Genomic DNA, 16,331 nt, shown 5'->3' with positions numbered 1-16,331 from the left:
GTGGAAGGACCAGAGGATTAACTTGCAGAAAAATGAAGCTAGAATTTTAAAAAAAGCAATTGGCTGATATGGCAGGGTGTGAACTTGTCATGTTAATAGGCAGGAGAGAAATGGCCATCTATGGGAGAAGAATATAAATGAGCTACAACATGGAGAAATTTCTTAGACACTGGAAACAACTACAGACATGATGAAGTGCTGTGAATGGGTCTAGAGGTAGGGGGATTTGAAAATCTGGAAGAAGGGTTCAAGTGGACAAAGTGATCAGGGACAGTCTTGGTCTCTCAGAATTTGGGGGCACACCTTGAAAATCAAGTTGGGAAATACAGTATGTGTAAATAAAAAATACATGTCAAAAATGTGAATTTATATGTTTCTTAGTTAAGGGGGAGAGATAACACAGTGCCAAAGAAGGCAGTACTCAGAGCTTCATTAATGAAGCTGATTCTTAAGACTTTTGCTGCTGTGCATAACACATGCTGCCTGAACTGTTTAAAATGTAGCCATACTGATCAGTAGCAGTAGTCCATGTGCATTTGTAACACTACAGCACTTAAAGTAACATATCAGGGTGAGACTGTAATGCCTGGGTGACCTAACTGTAACTCTACATCATATTCCACATGTCCACCAACATGCCCAAACATAGCAGTGTGGAAATTATGTCCATTAAATTACCCATCAGCATATTACAACAACAATGACTTTGAAGAGCATTGTTTAGGACAACATCTGTCTTGCATACGACTGAGCCTGAGAAAGTCTCAGTGACACCTTGAAGGTTTGTGTGAACACTCACTGCCAGACTTGATATTTAACAACAAACTTCAGCTCAAGTAGTATGACATAAAGAATAAAGGAACTGGACTCACAAGGCTGTCTGTTCAATTTGTAACTCCAAACCACTGTGTGACCCTGAGAAACTTAGCTTGCCTGTGCTCCAATAATATAAGACAGATGGAATCTCTTGTACTATGTATACCGTATATACTCGTGTATAAGTCAGGTCTTGAAACCCGAAAAATCGATCATAAAATCAGACCCCCACTTATACGCCCGTTCAAAAATGCGACACATTTTTTTTACATCTTCTTGCTTCCTCCAATCTCATATCAGTTTCTCAGACGCATCGAATTTTGTTGCAGCAGAGCAGTTACCAATTTCTTTCGCCACTTCAACAACTTTTAATTTAAAACCACCTTCATATGTTTTTCTGATCAAACGCTTCATCATAGATAAGGGATGTTCTTAAGGTGTATGAGGGTGTGAGATACAAAAAACACAAAACAGGGCAAACGTTGCTTTGGAATAGTTTGGGTATTACTGTGTGGTCACGTAGGCACAATACATAGAAAAATAAGGCAGTGTGGTCCGTGGTCACTCTCTCAGGTGGGCGTTAGCATATCATAATCTCTTGGATCAATAGCGTGAGTTTTCTGCATTCAAATTATACGACAGACATTATAAAATACCGGAAATTATACGGTGAAATCAAGCACCGACTTATCCGTGGGAGAACTTAAACGCAAGTATATATGGTAATAACAATACAGTAATCCCTCGCTACTTCGCGGTTCACTTTTCGCGGATTCACGACTTCGCGGATTTTATATGTAAGCATATCTAAATATATAACGTGGATTTTTCGCTGCTTCGCAGGTTTCTGCGGACAATGGGTCTTTTTACTTCTGGTACTTGCTTCCTCAGTTGGTTTGCCCAGTTGACTTTCATACAAGAGATGCTATTGGCGGATGGCTGAGAAGCTACCCAATCAGAGCATGCAGTTAAGTTCCTGTGTGCTGCTGATTGGCTCAGCGACAGAGTGCTGCATTAACCAGGAAGTCTCATCTCACTCATTCATCATTAACGTGCTACTGCTGCAGGGGCCGTGTCCAAGCGCCAACAGAAGATGCAAATGATTGCAGAAAAGGTAAAAGTTTTGGATATGTTGAAGGAAGGGAACAGCTACACCGCTGCAGGACACCATCCCAGCATCAATGAGTCCATGATTCTTTTTATTTAAAAAGGAGGAAAAGCATATAAGATCTACGGCCACAGTGTCCTTTAACCAGGGCACAAAACGAGTTGCAAGTGGACGTGATAAGGCAGTAGTCTGGATGGAATCTGCTTTAGGAATGTTTGCAACAAGGTCGACGACGTCATGACCGCCTATAAGCTGCTACGTGTACTTCACTATACAGTAAGTGTAAACTTATCTACCGATTTCATATTGCTTAGCAGTTGTCCCTGTTATTAATAGAGTAAAGGGTGGTTTGTAAACAATACAGGGAGGGTTTAAAAACGTCCAAATACACGTTAAATAATTAAATAAATATGGTGTCCCTACTTCGCGGAAATTCAGTTATCGCGGTCGGTCTTGGAACCTATCTCCCGCGATAAGTGAGGGATTACTGTAATAATTGATTAATGTAATTTATTTAGTGCTTTTCTAGCTTACTCAAAGCGCTTTAAACAAACAGTGGGAAACCACTTTAACTACCACCAATGTGCAGCATCCAACCAGATGATGTGACTGCAGCCATTCTTGTGCCAGTAAGTTCACCACACATTGGCTATTAGGTGGTGAATGGGTCAGAGAGATAGCCAGTAAGACACACGGGATGATTAGGGGCCAGAATGGACAAGGCCGTGATGGGCAATTTTGACAGGACATCAGTTAACACCCTACTCTTTTTCAAAAGATTCCCAGGGTACTTTTATGACCACAGAGAGTCAGGACCACAGTTTTATGTCTCATCTGAAGGATGCCACCAATTTTTAATAGCACAGTGTCCCAGTCACTGTAATGGGGATGTGGAATTTACACACCAAGCACAGAGTAAGTGGCCCCTGCTGGCCTCAGCAACATCTTCCAGCAGCAATCCAAGCTTTTCTTAGATGGGTGCTCTCTCCAAGAATTGGACCAAACATGCTTAAGGTGGATTACCTTTCTGACGTGCAGGGGGCTGCTGGCTATGTGTACTTGCGAAGTTCTTGGGAACTATGTTTACTTCTGAACGGCACCATATAAATATATACTAATTGTACTAAATATATACTTTTTTTTAAGTTGCTTTGGTGGTTAGCCGTGAACATTTTAGATTTTACATCTTTAATTGTGCCATTATTTTCAAGGACACTATTCTCAACTAAGCACTTTAGCAGCAAGCAGTTTAGAAAACTCCAGCATGCTGCAGTTTGAGCATTTCCAGCCAAACGCTTATTCCATTGAAATGCTAATAAAACACTGGTTAAAAAAAATGAACAAAATAAACAGAGTTTTTGTAGCATTTTTGCAGAAAGTCACTGCTTCTTCCTGGATGAGCCAGAATTGAAGCAGCTCATTGAAGTTAGAAAAAAAAGGAAAAAGAAAAATATACCAGTGACGCAGCGCACGTGTGTTCTTCAGTCGTCTAGTGCGCTATTGACGGAGTGGTTAAGTATACGCATAGCTTGCAATCAAGTGACAAGTACTGAAGAGAAGTTATAGTGTAGGTATACTTTTAGCTTGAATCAAGCTGATCTCCAGTAAGTTTAGTACAGATGTTTAAACACTCTAGCAGAGTGGAAGCATACGGCAGTCATTTCTCCCTCACAGCACCAAAAGTGTAAGATTTGCAAGTTCTGCCTGAATATTTCTGGATGGCTCGGTATTAGTAAATGCGCTTAAGTGCAGATGACTGCCTGTTTTAATACTGAATACCGGAAATGTGTCAGTAATATTTCTCAATTAAGAAAATACATTTACTCCTTCATTTTCCCTTAATGGGAAATAACATCCATTACCTTTTTCCAACACCATCCTCACCCTTGGGTATGAATAGTGGCCACTGTGCCATCATATCATACTATTTCAAAATATGTATAGCAAATAAATAAATTAAAACTAAAGTATGCCTTTATTAAAAGGTTTCTGTTATTGGATTGCACACAACAAATGTTTGCTTCTTTACACTAAACGCCACTGGAATAATCACTCGCTCCTTATCACCCTAACTGGGTGCATGAAATTTACTCCTCAACACATGCAGGATTAAATGTACAGTATATGAATACAATGCCTGTGTAGTTCTCTATGCGCATGATGCACCAACAGCAGCGGGCACATTTTTGTTTTTGGGTGCCTGTGTGGTGGTGACAAGCTTCCATAAGTATCATAAAGACTGTACTTAAATGCTTATCAATACCAGTGTGTATAACGTAAAATTTTGCAGAAAACGTTGAACCCAATATCTGTGCTCATGACGCTGACAACATGTCCTCTTTGGTGTTGTGATCACAAGGATTAAAAGCGCTAAAGTCATAGAAAACATTCTGAGGAAACAAGAACATCTAGAACATCTTACAACCCACAACATGGTAAAAGGAAGTGATGTCAGTCATATTTTCCCTGTAAAGTACTTCTTTGAAAATGCTTGAAAAACACTTAAAAACACTTGCAAGATGAAATTAAAATGCATGAAAAACACAAAACAAATGTGGGTAATTTACAACGCACAAGTGTGAACAGAGGATGGCATGGTGGCACAGTGGCAGTGCTGCGTCCAAGGCTCCCCCCTACTTGGACTTTGCATGTTCTCCCCGTGCCTGCGTGGGTTTTCTCTGGATGCTCCACTTTCCTTCCACTTTCCAAAGACATGCAGATTAGGTGGATCGGCGATGTCGAAATGGCCCCAGTGTGTGGTTGGAGACTTCACCCTGTGATAGACTCACACCCTGTCCAGGGTTTGTTCCTGCCTTGCACACTATGCTAGCTGGGATAGGCTCCACCACCCAGCACGACCCTTCTCAGGAGTAAATGGGTTAAAAAAATGACTAAAAAAAGCCCTAAGGCTGCAGCACTAGCCACTGTACCAGCATGCTGCCTAGATTGAAAAATACTAAATAAAATAAACAAATGATTTTAAATAATGATTGTGGGGCACTAGACTGGGTGACTGACAGGTACTACTGTATAAAATAATGTAAATTAAAGTGATATTTAAAATGCTATATATGCTTTTATACACAATCAAATAAAAGTGCTACATGAAATAAACAACAACAACATTTATTTATGTAGTCCATTTTCGTACAAATGATGTAGCTCAAAGTGCTTTACAAGATGAAGAAAAAAAAAGAAAATATAAAAATAAGATCAGGCAATACTAAGTAACAAAGAATAAAGTAAGGTCCAGTGGCAAGGAGGACACAAAAAAACAAAAAAAAACTCCATAGGGCGGGAGAAAAAAAACAAACAAAATCTGTAGGGCCTCCGAGGCCACAAGACCACCCAGCCCCCACTGGGCAGATGAACTAAAATTACTTGAACCTGGAAATAAAATCAATATTGTTTGTTTGGCTGATTGCCTGGTTAAAATGCAGTATTTATCTCTATATATATAAAATTCAACGTCTGTATGTCTGTCCACTTTTCACAAGAGAACTACTTAACGGATTTAGATTGGGTTTTTTGCTTAAACATTCCGGTTGATTTTGTGACTTCTGTCAATGCGCTATGTATCAGAGTTTGCTTGCCGTAACGATTTATTTACGCAAATCCAAGAGAGACGCAGCGGGCTGAGGGGAGGTGGGCAGGGCCCACCTCACTCACTTGCCAGCCTCGGGGAGATCCTTACCTCCGCTTATTTAGCAAACTACTTAATGGATTTAGATCAGGGTTTTTTTCTATAGTTTTTTCTATAATTGTTCTATAATTTCTGTATTCAATTTCAGTTGATTTTGCGTCTTCTCTCATCGCGTTAAGAATCATAGTTTGCATGCAGGAACAATATATTTGCGCTAATCCAAGACAGTGGCTGCAGGCTGAGGTGAGGGGGAAGTGTAACGTCAGGAGTACGGAGCCAGGCAGGGCCCTCCTCACTGTCCTGTTTTACTACTACTAGGCGGAGCTGCAGGGGGGGGCTAGTTGTAAATAAAATAAAAGTGCTATATAAAAATAAGCAATAAATGAAATGATTTAACTCTGTACATAAAAAGCAAAATTGGTTGTTTATTACCAGACTGACTAATTGAAACATGTTAAACAATTGATTAAAATGCCCTACACAGAATACAAATTAGCTGACTGGAAAGTGCTACTGCCCTGTCATAAGCTGGTGCCCACCCCATGACTGGTCCCTCCTTTATGTTCAATACTGCTGGAACATGCCCCAGCTTCCTGTGTCTCTGAGCTAGAATAGGTGGTCCCAGAAACTGAATGAATGGTTGACTGAAAAAGCACAATGTCGCTGGCTGCCAAGTCCTGAGTGTCTTAGAGCGAGTCACTTCATGTGTCCTATTGTAATAGAGCTGAAATGCAACTTTGAATGGGAAAAACACATCTACTCAGGAAGCTGAGAGGGGTGCTAAAAAGGTAAGCAACTCTCTAGAAATAAGAAAATCAGCAGACTATGAAGCATCCTTCCCATTGCATATGTCAGTATCAGTAATGCATGTTTGGTGGCCAATGGTGATATTAGCTCCCTTTTCAATATGAGCATATCTTTCAAAAAATGAATCTTTTCTTTATAGTGAGCACAGCTACACAACTACTATAATGAATTAACACTAAGGATTATACCTATTGCATAATTTATTTTAATGTTTTAAAATAACACTTTACATATATTTATAAATATTTATTTACTAAGCATAATATACAAAACAACAGACTGTGCAAATCTATATTAATGTATTTTATTGACTCAAATTGCACTCATCAATTTCATTAAACTAATAACTAGGGTGAAATCCAATAAAAGTACTCACTAGAGAAAATGAAATTGGCTTACCTGTTGAAAAGGATTAATGTGGTTAGTGCTGCCACATTTCAAGTAATAATGCAAAATATCTGTGGAAAAAAATGAAAAAATGTCATATAGCAGTATGTAAGCAGTATGTAATAAAATAACAGAATTTTTATTTCTTTGAGCTACTGAAGCAGAATCAGTGTCCACTATTAAATATAAACCATATACTATAGTGAATTTAAATTTTGCATTACTATTGACCCAAATGCCATCCATTAGTTAACAAAAAATGTTTCAAGCCATGCACCAGAAGGAGTCAAAAGTGAAGAACAACATGCCCTGCTTGCCTCACAGTCCACTGCATGGTTCATACACTTCTAGGAATAAAATAAAATCAGGACTGGTTCAAAATGTGCAAATGTACATAAGTTCACTTCAGTGTAGTACACAACCAAAGGTAATACATGCTGATTTGTTTTATATACACAAACTGAGCAAATTATTAGGAACACCTGTACACCTGCTTATCACAGCATACACCTACTCAGCCAATCACATGGCAGCAGCAAATACATAAAAGCATGCAGATAAAAGTCAGGAGCATTAGTTAATGTTCGCATCAAACATCAGAATGGGGAAAAAATGTGATCTCAGGCTGGTCTGAGTTTTTTAACTGCTGATCTCCTGGTATTTTCACAGAAAACAGCCTCTAGTCTTTACTCAAGATAGTGAGAAAAACAAAAAACATCCAGTGAGAGGCAGTTCTGCAGACAGAAACACCCTGTTAATAAGAGAGGAGAATGGCCAGACTGGTGTGAGCTGACAAAAAGGCTACGGTGACTTAGATAACCACTCTGTACAACTGTGGTGAGTAGAAAAACATCTCTGAATGCACAATATGTCAAACCTTTGAGACAAATGGGCTTACAACAGCAGAAGCATGGCAGGTTCCATTCCTGTCAGCCAAGAACAAAAAGCTGAGGCTGTAGTGGGCACAGACACACCAAAACTGTACAGATGAAGATTGGAAAGTCGTAGTCTGGTCTGATAAATCTAGATTTCTGCTGTGACACACAGATGGTTGAGTCAGAATATGGCACCAACAGCATGAATCCATGCACCCAACCTGCCTTGTGTCAACAGTCAAGAGTGTTGGTAGTATAATGGTTAGGGGAATGTTTTGTTGACACAATTATGGAATGGTTAATAACAAAAAATCATTAATTGAATGCCATGAATTATTTCAGTATTGTAACTGACCATGTGCATTCACTCTTGGCCACAATTTATCCATCTTCTAATGGCTACTTACAGCATGATAATGCACCATCTCACAAAGCAAAAGTTGCCTCAGACTGGTTTCATGGACATGACAATAAATACAATGTTCTTCAGTGGACTTCCCTGACACAGGGATGTGGTAAAATGTAAGATTCACAGCGTGAAAGTACAGCTGACAAATCTAGAGAATTTGCTAGATGCAATCATGTCTGCCTGGATCAGATTCTGAAAGGGATGTTTCCAATATGTTGTGGAATCCATGCCATGAAGAATTGAGGCTGTTTTGAGGGCAAACTGAAGCTCTGTCCAGTATTAGTATAGTGTTCGTAATAATTTGCCGAGTGTGTGTATGTTTTAACTTCACTGAGTGTTGCATCAGCCTGGGGATGACATCAGTGCTGATTCAGAAGCCATATGAGCTGACGTTCCATATTCAGATGAGCAACTTCAATGCCAGCTGTGGGGAAGCCTATAATAAGGGCAAGCCTGGCGCAGTTCTGAATCACCATTTTAGTGTGTCCAAAGTGAGCATTACATCAAAGGGTAGCTAGTTACCTAAAAGATCAAGAATCCATTGGGTCAGCATAGGTCAGCACAATATAAACTTAGTGAGAAACATTTTTTGTAAAATGTAATTATGAATTTGAATGTAGCATAGTCATACATTTTTTGTCTGTTATTCTAGAAAATAGAAGCCTAACTTACAATGAGAAAGTGAGTTGCACGATTGATACTTTTTTTTTATATATTCTGAGCCTGCATATTCTAAATGACGGTCACAGGGATCTGCAATCCACACAGACAGCGTTAGGTAGAAGGCAGGAACCAGCATCAGATGGCATCCCCACATACTTATAATAATTATGTTGTAATTATGTTATTATTATGTAATTATGTTGTTAGATTTAAACATAGGCTTGACATCATTGACTATTCTACTCTAATTCACTGAATGCAAGCTCAGAGCAGAGTAATAAGTTCACAGGTAAATGTAATTATAGACTTTACAAAATACTTACGTATAATAATATACACAACACATAAAGACAAAGATTTGTTTAAACACATAGGAAGAAAAAAATAAATGGGAACTTGGGCTCTCAGGCATCATCCTTGCATGGTTTAGGTCATTTTTATCAAATTGATTTCAGTGCACATGCAAATATGCTGACAACACTTCATCAATATACTTAGAAGTTAAATATGGTGTCCCGCAGGGCTCAATAATTTGACTTTTACTGTTTTCACTTTACATGCTTTCATTGGGAACTATCATTAGAAAGCATAATATTCGTTTTCACTCATATGCAAACCATAACCAGCTATTTTTAGACCAAATAAAAGTATTCTTAATTAATTGTGTCAATGAATTAAAAGAGAAGATTGAGGGCAGGTAATTGTTTCTGAATACAGAAAAAACAAAAATTTTATTTAATGGGAGTAATGAACCAGAGCAAAACAATATTCTGTCACTTTTTTAACTTGATTGGTACAAGCAATTCTCTTATTGAATCAGAACACAACCTAAGTTTTATCTTTGACACCAGTACTGTATGTCTTTTAAAACACCCATTACAACACTCTCAAAAAAAGTTTTTTGCTGCTTAAAAATACTGCAAAATTAAGTGGGTTTTTGTACAACGTATATGTAGGATACTAAGGAATTAATGCATGCATTTATTTTTAGTAGGTTTGACTATTGTAACATGTTATTCACTGGCGGTTCATACTGTTCTGTATGCAGCTTTCAAATTCATTACAAGAAGTATAAAGTAAGAACACTTAGCTCTGGCTCTCAAATCCTAACACTGGCTTCCAGTTAAGCTTTGTGCTGATTTCAAAATCTTATTTCTGGCAAATAAAGCTTTAAATTACCAAGGCCCTACTTACTTATCGGAACTTACCATTATTTAAAAAAAGAATGCACATTAAGATGCTGACAAAATTCCAAGGATTAACAAAATAACACTAGGAGGTTGAGCTTTTAGTTACAAGGCCCCAAAGTTGTGGAACAATCTGCCTGCTTATATAACAGATGTCCCTTTTTTCTCAGCTTTTAAATCCAGATCGAAGTGAGGCCTGTGGAAGTGGTGGAGCAGCTCCAGGTTGGCTGAAGGGGGAATTGGCATGCTTGCATTCACATGTAGACACTGATGGTCTGGCCAGTTTCCTCTTTAGTAATCCGGGTTGCGTAATTAAGCACCTGCACCCGCTAATATTTAAAGGCAGAGGCCAAGCAATATAAAAAGGGAAGTTGGAGAATAAAGAAAGGGAAATTCAAGGCAAGACTGGTGGAACAAGTAAGTGCAAACGAGGAGAGGAGGCAGGGTAAAGTTGGGCCCCTGCTAGGTAGCGAAGGCAATGGCGCTCTGAGGGGTGTCACCACTGAGCTTTGGTATAATAGCGGTGCTTGGATTGACCCTCCCAATATCCAAGTACCGCGATGCAGTGTATGGGATGACAGAGGGCCAGCTTGGTGTGTCTCAGTTGAAGCCAAAGTTGAAGAGGACAGACAGGAAGGAAGTCGGTTGATGGCGACTGTGGCTGTTGGCATCATCTCCAGCTTAGCAGAACCACTGGGGTGTGCTGAAGAGACAGAGAGAGGGAGAGCTGTGCTTATCTTGCTGAGGAGTCTTACCTGATGCCTGGTAGTATTTCATATTAGGATTTTCACATATTTATTGTTCAATTTTTAATCTCCAAGTTAGCACTGACTTTCTGATGGATTATTAAGTGGCTTATTTATTACTTTCTGCACTACACTTTATTATTTTGACATTGTTTTAACAAACTTGCACTATGCACTTTGGCCATTCAGAACTGATTGTTGTCTCTCATTCTCAGTTACAAACTACTAGGGGATCATACAGACTGTTTAATAATGGGGTATGCCATCTGGACTTTGACCTCTGGCACATTCAATGAAAGAAATATCAGAACAAAAACAGGACTCATGAAACAGCCTCTGTACTAAAAGGACATTTAGTGCTTCAAATACATATGCTTTCAATGAATTGTCTACCTTTCCAAATGTGCAGCACACAGGCATTAATTTATCCATTTTTTAATTTTATTAATCCATTTCAGGCTCCTAGAGGCTGGAGCCTAACTTAGCAGAAATTGCAAGGTGGATACCAGAATTGGACACGAACCAAATCCAGGGCTTAGCACATACTCAGCATTCATTTGGAATGTAGGAGGAAACAAAAATCCAAATAAAGAGACTGAAATGTGCCATAGCACAAAATCTTAAATGAATAACTTCTCCACAGATTTAGCTATTTCAGGAGGAGTTGATTAAGTAAGCGTGCTGAAGTCTAATTTTAAGCACAACTTACTTTTGACAGCTTCAAGAAGATTAAAAGTTCCATCAGCCATGTCTAACACATTACCAGCTAATATCAATAAACTTACAGAAATGGCAACACCATAACAGATTATCGAAGTTGCTTTGGAGAAAGCAGAGTGAAAAATGAGAAAATCAAGTTTCAAGTATATCCATCAAAGACTCATATAAAAGTGGCTTCCCATTTGCATTTTTCCTCTAGTGTTGCCATCACACAGCTTAAATAATTTTATTTTGTATTCTTTTTGCTTCAGACTGCAGTTTTAAAAATTCAAATCAAAAGCTCACCTTAAAATAGAACAACTAGTAATTAAGTCAGCATGAATGTTTAAAAGAGGGATGATATATGGCCTGCTACTGCGCCTATAGATTGGCAAAAGCAAACAGAATGGCTCTCTTCAATGCAGTTTTCAACAATATTGCTGATAAATTCATATCTTGGACAGTGGTTGCATTGGGAAGATGGGAGACAGCACAACCCAAAAACCTGTAATAATGTGGGGACTACAATTCCCATTAGGCAGCAGCACAATGAGATTGCTGATCTGGAAAAAAATTTCAGTGCCTAGCTGGATTACACCTTTTGTCTAAAAGTTCATCTTTTTCTCTCACTGTGGACTGTGTTTAGCCACGCTGAATTTCCAAAAGACATTTCTTCCCCCATTTACTTACATCTAGACACTTTTCTGAGAAGTATGCAGGTCAACAAGGAGTGGACGGTGTTGTCAAACCATGAAGGCTCAACATGGCTTCCTTTCAATCCCCCCCCAAAAAATCTTTAAGCTCGAAAATTCCCTTTTTAGTGACAGTTTTTATGCTTTCAAAATCACATCTGAAATTAAGATTAGCATAAATTCCGTGAAACTATATACAAAAATAAATCAGTTTGTTTTCCTCATTACTGCCTAATATTTTGTGATGTAATATTATATATAACCTATGGAGCAAGAGTCAGGCCACTGAACAAGGATAGAGGTGGCATGGTGAAAGTTGGTCAATGTGCAGATAGGAATTTTATTTCACTGTATATACGAGACAGTAAATTTAAAATGAACTGACAACACAAAATTTTTAATCAAAGCAAAAACCTAATATATTTGAAAAGACCAACACTATTTTACACTATTACCAAATGCGATTGAGATTAGCCATGATGATCGCTGTTTGGAATATTGCCGAAAGAGAACAACTGAGGACTGTGTTTGTAATTTTTATTGTTTCCTGATGGTAGGCATTTATTCAAGTTAATTTTATAATGCGACAGTTATAAATTTAGATTTTAATTCCAACACAGTGTAGTATTTTGCAGCAATTTTAAATCAACATTGAATGAATCACTTTGAATCATCTTTATAATATTATCAAATACCGTCACTGATTCCATCTCCTGTGAACTTGAATCAAACACCCACCAACCACACTGTAGATGATTTAATGCTCCATGGATTTAATTACTCAAGAAGCCATCCAGTTTATTAATACGTGATTAAGCATCTATCGTGATACTGCATTAAACTGTGAAATACAAACAAGTATCATTCATGGATCCAACCAGGCAAAGATTTATGCAATTATGAAATTCAATCAAACAAGAAACAACAAGTCCTAAACTTAAGAGAACATAGAAATTGATAGGGATAAAAGAGATAGTGTAGAATAGATGACGGATGGGACAGTAGCATTTCAGCCAGCGATGACAAAAGGATTAATACTTAAAAAGCATATTTACTTTCTTTCACTTACAATTGTACTGAATAAGAAAATGTCACGAATGGTTTGTGGAAAGCCTTACGATGGGTTGATGCTTGGATGACTGAAACAAATCTCCTGGAAGACAATCAAGTTGCTATTCTCAAAGGGACACTGGACATATAATCGGCAGTGATTCTTTAAGGGGTACTCCACCATTCTCCAATGGGGAACGGGACAATGATCGATTGCTGTTCCACAGCAATTATGGGTCGCGAAGACATGCAATAGGCAAAATTGGGTTGCAAAGAAAAAAAACTTTAAAAACTACCGCGTTAGTCCATTATATAAATATATCCGGTCAACGTCAGGTACACCCAACTAGTGTTAATTAAAAATGTCAAAGATCAGGAGCTCTAAGGCTGTGTATCATAGGCTGTATTTCCAAAGTCAAAGTGACAACTACCTACCACCCCATTACTCTTTGTCTTACAGCTCTAGAATCCACCATCTGAAACCCAGAAGAGAAACCATCTCCGCGGAGATTACGCATTCTCCCCACGTCCACATCCCAGGGACATAGTGTACAGTACTCAAAATTGCCCTGTGTGTGTATGTGTGTGTATAGATGTGCTTGATATGGGCTGCCACCCCGTCCAGAGTTATTATCCATAATTGATCCAAGTGTTAAAGAGGTAAGCACCGCCGACCCCAGCCCTGAATTGGGTAACTGGCCTACAAAATAAACAGATGCGTTTATATTTATTTTTACATTTACAGTCAAGTCAGACTGTCAAATCTTATGACGAACATAAACAAAACTATGCATATGGATGGAGATGTTCATACTGGACAAAACACATAATAGTGAATTAGCGTATCTACTGACTGATTCCCTCAAACCCACCTTCCTTCCTTCGTGACTTGTAGGATTGGCAGACTTCTTTAGTCAAATTCAGTGTGTCCTCTACATAGGAAGACCTGCTGTTGGCGGTTTACAGTGTTTACATTTAAAAAATTGCCAAAATCTAAAATAAAGCAACAGCAGGCATATTGGCCAGCTGGAGAAACATATTTCTTATGCAGAATGAAAGTATTGTTCAGTCATGGAAGGACGGCTGCACACTGGTGTGTAGGTGTTGACATCCCCTCTAACAAAATCTGTTTGAGTAGCAAGAGGCAGCTTGTTTTCAAGCAGATTTGTAAAAATAGTAAATCCGTTTCGAGTTGCTCTCCCTTATTTTTAAATTATTAAAGAGTAATTTTCGAACCTAATCTTTTTTCATCCACCTCTTGGTAGCTCCATATTTCTTTCTGGCTTTTCAATCTTTAATTCTAACGCATAAAGGCTCTTATCGGTGCCACGGTCACGTCTCCTCACAGCTCGGAAATCTCATAAGTCAATGAGTCATGGAATGCAATTTAGCCGCAATGTGGCACTCTAATGTAGGAAAGTAACATTGGCTTTATAGCTGTTTTATAGCTTTTCGTTTTGAAGTACTAGTTAAAAAAGCCGATATTTTTTAAAAACAAACACCACCAAGCCAATAGTTGCCAGCTAATTATCGTGGCAGACCTTTGAGCAACAGGGTTTCTTGAGTATGGCTTGAGGGAGTTTAATTTCTTTTATTCTTTGAGAAATTCTAAATTTAACTGTAAATGGATTAAAATATTTCCTTTTAACCACACATGTAAGTACTGACTGAAATGTTAGGGGTGTTCGGTGCCTGCCTTCATTTAATTTCATTTTATACAAGACATGAAACTGGCATGTCTATTAAGGCTGCATCTCATTCCTTTAATTCAATGAAATACTGTAGTTACACTGTCACTTTTTTGATATTTCTATAACTGAAACTTTGGTAAAGTGGATCATGAAGTGACTAAGTGGTGGAGATTGTTCGAGCAACTTTAATAACTTAGCCAGTAGGGGCCAATACCACCAACCTAAATTTGATTTTATGTACAATGGATTCAGGAAGAACCCTTCATTTAGACAGACAGACAGACAGACAGACAGACAGACAGACAGACAGACAGACAGACAGACAGACAGACAGACAGACAGACAGACAGACAGATAGATAGATAGATAGATAGATAGATAGATAGATAGATAGATAGATAGATAGATAGATAGATAGATAGATAGATAGATAGACCCTTTGCTGTGGCACTCCAAATGTGGTCAGGTATATCCCGTTTGTTTTAATTCTCCTTCTCTAGAACTTGACTGGAGTCCAGCTGTGGGCAATTGAATCGATTGCCCATCATTCAAGAAGGCACATACCTGTGTCTATAAGGTCTCACAATTCACACTGCATATGACAACAACCAAGCCATGAAGTCCAAGGAATTTTCTGCACACCTCTGTGATCAAATTGTAGTAAGATGTTCATCTGGGCAAAGGTACAGTATAAAACCATTAATAAGATTTTAGTGTTCCCAAGAGCACAGCGGCCTTAATAATTGTGAATCTCCAGGAGTCTTCCTAGAGTTCACCAAACTGTGTAACTGTGCAAAAAGAGCCTTGGTCAGGGAAATGACCAACAACCTAATGATCACTCTAACAGGCCTTCAGAAGTACTCTGCTTGAATTGAGGACCTATCAGAAGGATGATCATCTCAGCAGCACCTCATCAACCATGTATTTATGGTAGACTGGCTAGACAGACATCACCATTGAGTAAAAGGCATATGACAGTTTAAAGGACTGTAAAAGCATGGTCACATGTTGCTTGCTTTGTATCTCATTATGTTTGGTAAAAATAATTAAGGGGTCTTAAATAGCAAGTTAATTAAAATTAATGCAAAAGGGTTAATTAGCAGGAAAAGCTGGTCATTACTTAAGTGCTCTAGGACCAGGGTTGGAAACCTCAGTGATAGAGCATCTGTGGAGAGAATTGAAGACAGCATTGCATTTACAGTAGAACTGAATCCAGGATGCACTTATTTACATGTATAACTGTGGGAATCTGGAACAAACTACAAAGACATACAGTTAAACCAGAAACCTTCACAATCTATAAGAAGGATCTGTTTGAGATAATGAGACAGCTTAGCTGTTGGCTAATCAAATGAGCTTGATGGGCTGAATGGTCTCCTCTCGTCTGTCAAGTTTCTTGTGTTCTTATGTTCAGTTTCACACTGCTTGAGAGGATCTTACAGGAAGAATGGAATAAACTGCTCAAATGCTGGTGTGCAAAGCTTGTAGAGATTTACCCAAAAAGACCCAAACCTGTAATGGCTACCATAGGGGCTTCTACAAAGTACTGAATTAAGGG

The 16,331-nt window shown here is 38.5% G+C and overlaps 1 protein-coding gene across 4 annotated transcripts in view; it reads right to left on the bottom strand.

Annotated features, from left to right (window-relative positions):
- ttyh3a (tweety family member 3a) overlaps nt 1-16,331 on the bottom strand; it is a 312,980-nt gene that overhangs the window by 67,328 nt on the left and 229,321 nt on the right. For all 4 annotated transcript variants that reach the window (XM_051933633.1, XM_028813931.2, XM_051933634.1 and 1 more), the window contains exon 8: nt 6,774-6,832. In XM_051933633.1, coding sequence (XP_051789593.1) covers nt 6,774-6,832 — 59 coding nt within the window. The remainder of the gene's footprint in view (nt 1-6,773; nt 6,833-16,331) is intronic.

This window comes from Erpetoichthys calabaricus, chromosome 11 (genome assembly GCF_900747795.2).
Source record: "Erpetoichthys calabaricus chromosome 11, fErpCal1.3, whole genome shotgun sequence".
Lineage (NCBI taxonomy): Eukaryota > Metazoa > Chordata > Cladistia > Polypteriformes > Polypteridae > Erpetoichthys > Erpetoichthys calabaricus.
This window is presented reverse-complemented; position numbering and strand designations above follow the sequence as displayed.